A 6,000-nucleotide genomic window follows, 5' to 3' on the forward strand; every position below is an offset into this window, starting at 1 on the left:
TTTTCATATGAACAATGATTATACACATTGTTATGAAGTTCCAAGAGACTAAAAATGAGAATTCCCGTGGTATTCAGCTCCCAACCTTTGAGGTCTTGCATGAAAGTTCGAGTTTTATGACAGTCAATGGCTTGCCTTCTTAATGCATTTATTTGGTTTCCAAGGATGCACCAAGTGAGCTAGCAAATCCTCAACCCTGTGAGCACCAGCAGGTATGGTGTAATGTTGCATCATGAGACAACTCAAGACACGTCAAGAAGCTGAACCAACAAATCAGTAGCACCAGAAGCAAGGTAAATCACATATTTGAATCATTCGGTAGCTATATCAATTGTAGTTGCTTCTTGTAATTGTCAAAATGCCTACATTCGACCTTTAACAAAAAGAAAAATTTAACAAGCTTAGCATCATTCCAGCTTCACAAATCACAAATACACTTTCCCCTAGCCAATCAAATAAATTGTCATTCATTCTTAAACTTCTAAAACCTTGTAATCATAAGCATGACCCAATTCAAGGTGAACAGATAAGCTTAGTTATACTATTTCATTGCCTCCATGAAAGTATAATAGTTTGATTCATCTATTTATGTCATATGTGTATTATAATACTGTATAATACCAGCTAATATATTGTTCTGTCCTCCACACCTATCATCTTAGGGCCCAAATTGCAAATCAGTAACTATAATAAGTATAACTCCAATGGGAGGTTGCTCAGGAAAGTCTTTAAAAAGGTGTGGTTTATTCCTCTATAGACAGTCAATTAAATAATTCCGCAATAACTCTAGGTAATTGACTCTCATACTGCTCTGCAAATTTTAGATATACAAGCTTATTTAAAATGGTTCACTGACAACAATTAGCCATACTGTTCCATTTGATTATACAGGCTTACTGCAAAGCAGCTTACTCTTAACAACTCCATTGAAAGTTTGGCTTCCGTGTATTCTTTGACTCTATACCATGTATTTATTTTGGATGTAATGAAGGACAATTAATATAGCACTCATAGAAAAACGAAAAACATTTATAAAAAAATAGAATTTCCTAGTCAAACATATTATCATGTATTTGGATAGCACTGTGTAATGTTTTTAATTGCAAACATTCAATAGAATTTACTGCACTTATGCTCCATGTCTAAAATGATTGTTCTCTGGGGATATTGCATGTGATGTATTTATATGGCTTGTCTCTCTTGAAGCTTAGACATGAGGTCAAACCAGATGGAATTAAAAATATTATCAACGGTATCTGGTCACTTTTCATCACCTAATGTGTCAAACTGTAATAAATGTGCAGGGGAGTGCACACATATACATACATGTTTCTATAACATGTACATGTATGCATGTATATGTACCGTATATGTACATGTATTTATATGTATGTATAATATATGTATACAGTATAAGTTATATATAGGGGAAGAGACCCAGTAGCCACCGGGGGTCCAATGACCGTTATGGTATCATTACAGATACCCCCAATTACTGCTTTTAAAAAGCCCAATAAATAATAACACATGTACTAATAGTCGATAACACATGTATTAGTAGATGATCACACATGTACTAATAGTTGATCATTTTTTAGCTTTCTTGGTTGCTGATTGGTCCATTTGTGCCAAAAGTACTTTTTTTTTCTGGTAAGCGGCTATTGTGAGGCGGGGTTGGGGAGAGGGGAGTAAACATAACATGTATTGGACGAATGTTTTGAAATGGCACTTTTCGACCACATACACTCCACAGCGTTTGCAGAGAGCTCCGTAAATGCAGAAACACCTAAACCTTAACCTTAAGCTCTTCAGTCACCTACGGACTAGGAGTTCTAGTTCTAGGTGCACAGAGTTAGCATGGGCAGCTACTGGGTCTCTACTCCTATGCACATGTGCAAGTATACGTGTGGATAACATATTTATGCATATATATCCTATACAGAAAGTAGTAAATACGTGTGCATATAGATTATATAACGGTCTGACATATCAGAGGATGAATGACAAACGGGATAGAGTTAATTTCATTTCTTTAGTTTAATCCATTCCTGCCCTCAAACTCTTTCTCGTGATCTTCTAAAATATGGATGCTTTGAATCTTCAATATTTATGACATAAAGTCAACTTTTCGTGTGAACTAAGAAAATGACACTTACCTCTATATATTTGGTGAAAAGGAATGAACATAAACGAATGTAAAAAGGAAGATACCTGTTCTACCATCTTGTGCTTGAGCACTTTTTCCTTGTCGAGCACCTTGATGGCCACGCTTTCACCAGTCTCAGAATTCCGGGCAAATTTCACCTTGGCAAAAGTGCCCTCCCCGAGGGTTCTTCCCACCTCATATTTGCCCACCCGCGCCTTCAAATTCTGTATGCTCATAGTAGCTCTAACTCTCTTACAATCCCCTCAAAACCCACTTCAGATCCACCTGCACCTGTACCTACACTGCTTCTTGTTCTAAAGGACACTTAACATACTCATTGTCTGCCAAAATAAAATGAACGTCCCACAACAATTTTCGATTAAATCCGGACAGAAATTGTCAATTCTGAATCAAACCTGCAACAGTGAATGTCTGTACAGCCCAAACAGAAACAGGTAGCAATGGAAAGGAAAAAGAGTTACGATCCAGCTCAACTAATGCAATTCGGTGACAACCCAAGCGGTGAAATTCAGACTTGCTCCCTTTATTTGTACTGTGGGTCTGATTTCCTTCAATTTTGTACAGTAAAATACAATCGGGTTAGAAATCGGTGCTCATCAGAATGGAATGAGTATATATAGGTGAGGTTCGGCATCCGAGGCAACGAATTCAACAGGCTCGGACTCGGTTTTCACACGACAGAGCATGATTCGTCAATCATGATAACGTTCTGAATATTTTGCAATTAAAAAATTAAATTAAGTTAAAAAGAAACGAAACATGTATTCGTGGCAGGCCAAGCGATTTTATATATTTAGAAGTCTTTGAATCATTGGAAATTAAATTTTTACGGATCCTGAGCTACTTTTTAGCAAACGTGACTCAGCCACTTCCAATAAAAAAAAATTCTTTCTAATATGCTAACAAATCTATCACATGATGAGTTTTAAAATTTGTTTATTATTCACAAATATTTTTGGGGATTGCTACTGATTTCTGAAGTATATCGTCTATTAGTATTTTTGGACCGGCGCATTCTGGCAAGTTTCTTCGGCTAGCCTTGGCAATTTCTCCTCTGCGGCCAGACAAGAAGGATGCGGAGATTGCGACTACCCCAGATCCTGTTGATGCTGCTGACGGCTGGACTGTTCCCAGTCCGCCCCACAATCTCACTGATGCGTGGGGATTTTCTGATAAAGACGATCCTCCCTCTCTGCTGGTACTGCCTTGGCAGCCTGAGGTTGTTAAAAGTTAGTTTTTTTGTTAATTCCGGCTTCGGCCGTGTGAACTCATTCACGAGGTGATCTTGTATCCCTCGGCCCTTTTTTTGTGAATTGAAAACTTAGTAAATTTTATTAATTGAAAATGACTATTCATCAAAAAAAAAAAAAAAAAATTGATGGGTTTCCTAAATATGATATGAAAGTTGATTCTATATCTAATATTAAATATATTTCTAAAATCTTGAAATAATAGATATTTTGTATCATTAACTACTTATATTATAAATTTTTAAAAAGATTTAAATACAGATTTTATTTTTCGTTGTTATGATAATAATTTATTTTTAAATGAATGTTTCAAATAAATTGTCTTAAATTTTAAGCTGTATAAGTTGGTAGCAAATGAAAGTATGATAGGATAAAATGAATAGTTTGTTTATTTATAGTTTAATTAGATAATAGGTGTAAACAATTTTATTGGTTAGATATAAAATATACAATTGATATTCAATTATTGATTTGATAGAATCTTTTGTGTATTTATTTTTAGTGTAAAATATATAATTGTGTAGTCAATTATCTTTAACAATCAAAAAATAATGAATGAGAATAGAAGTAAATTAATTAGGTTAAATTTTCCTCTATCAAAACTAGTTTATAATTGTATAATCCATGGAATCTTTTTAAACTTGTTTATTTTGACCATAATATAGGTGTATACACCCAAAATTGGTCAATCAAAGTCAATGTGGTCAAATCAAATTAAAGCTATGAAACAAATATTAAAACTTCTAAGTCATTGTAGATCAATTAAATTATAATGGTCAAATCAACTATGTAATTGATTTAATGAGTTGATTATATCAAATCAATCAATGTTAAGAAAGATATGAACTCACATGGATCAAGGACAAATAATTTTTTGCTACTCATTTGTCTTTGTGTCCTAGTATTTGAAACCACTAATCTAACCCTCATCAAACCATTGTTATCCTTACTCTACCCCCTACCATTGAGAAAATATACAAATAGGAAGCATTCTAAGAGTAATTCATCCACTATCTCATTGTGTCCACATTATAGTCATCTGAGGTCATGTTTTAGAATCATTTTGAGAGAATTTAGCATTGTTTTAGCATAATTAGATCAATTCATCATGTTTCTAACCTAATTTGCACTCACATTTCAAAGGTTGTCACTTTACGAATGCTTGTGTAGATCTAGGTGCATTGATATTGTCCTTCTAATTAGAGAACTATAGGATGTTTATCCATTTGTTTAATTCAAGGTTCTTATTAGGTTAGATCTTTCATTATTTTGAGTTGAATTGATTGCACTAATCCTATAAAGTTATTTTACATACACAAAATGGTGCCCACTTGTGGGCTAGATGCCTCATACTAATGTTTTTTGATATCTTTTGGTGAGTTTGAGTGATTTGTGTTGCTAGTTTGGCATTTGTAGGTGCAGGAACACATATACAAAAAAATTAGCACTTCTCAAAATTCTTATAGCACCTATAATCATTCTTATAGTGCTTACAAGCATTGTTATAGTTCTTATCAACATTCTTAAAGTTCTCAGTAACATTATTACAACACTTACCAATATTCTTACAACACTTATTAGCATTCGTAGAGCTCTTATAAGCATCCATACAATGCTTATACTTTCTAGTGCTTAATACTTTCCAACATGTGTACTTTTCAAGACCTATGTTATACTTTTCAATGCCTACAATATACTTTCTATGACTTGTGTTATACTTTCCAACCCCTACAATATACTTTTTGGCGCATGTATTATACTTTCCACCATGTATAATATACTTTATAACACTTTTGTTATACTTTCTAGTGCGTACAACATACTTTCCAATACCTAGTAATAGTCTTGTAGTGCATATACACTAAAGTTTAATGCATGTAAGCATTCTTATAGCACATATGTAAAGTATTATAGTGATTTGTACTATCAAATTTGAAATTTGAAAAAAATAGATAAATCTAATGAAAACATCATTTTTCTCCAAATCTTTGAGCACAATGTCTAAAAACCAACTCTAAAACTATCATCCAACTACAAGGAGGAGAGAAAGATTGCAAGGTATATTAAAAAAAAGTTGCAAAGTGTGGCTATAACTCAAGATTTAAATGAGGAAGCAAAACTTTATGACCATTATGTTAAAGTTTTAAATGCTTACAAATCCAAATATGTTCACTCAATTGGAGTCATACTCCTTGATAATTGAAATTCATATTTTAAAGGAAAGTTTCAATTTGATTTGGACTTTTATTTCCTCACTTTTCCTTGAGTGTTGGACTAATATTTATGGAAGGAGATACTAGGAGCTAGAGCTATTGCTTAGGTAAGTGAAAATTGAAAACACAAATAATAATAAATACATCTAGCCTTTGCTAGCTTTGAATGAGGTATGCCAAATCCTTATGTATTTTCTTAAATTATGGAAAATCTCCTTCAAAATATAGCTTAACATAATAAAGAAAACTGGAATTTTAAATGTGATGCAGGAGCATCTTGGGTTCTTGGCAATTCAACCAAAATATTGTTTTCAATTTTTTTCCCATTTTGATAGAATGTTGCAGTGGTCGTACATCCTTGGGAGATTCT

General features: G+C 33.4%; 1 protein-coding gene across 1 annotated transcript in view; it reads right to left on the reverse strand.

The window, feature by feature from the left end:
• Positions 1 to 2,755, reverse strand: part of LOC149535127 (CBL-interacting protein kinase 32-like) — a 44,226-nt gene extending 41,471 nt beyond the window's left edge. The window contains exon 1 of the mRNA XM_089807858.1: positions 2,212 to 2,755. Within this exon, the coding sequence (XP_089663984.1) occupies positions 2,212 to 2,382 (171 nt within the window). The 5' untranslated portion in view covers positions 2,383 to 2,755. The remainder of the gene's footprint in view (positions 1 to 2,211) is intronic.
• Positions 2,756 to 6,000: the final 3,245 nt, after the last annotated feature.

This window comes from Cupressus sempervirens, chromosome 10, assembly GCF_028749045.1.
Source record: "Cupressus sempervirens isolate cs-2001-9-10 chromosome 10, ASM2874904v1, whole genome shotgun sequence".
In the NCBI taxonomy this organism is placed as follows: Eukaryota; Viridiplantae; Streptophyta; class Pinopsida; order Cupressales; family Cupressaceae; genus Cupressus; species Cupressus sempervirens.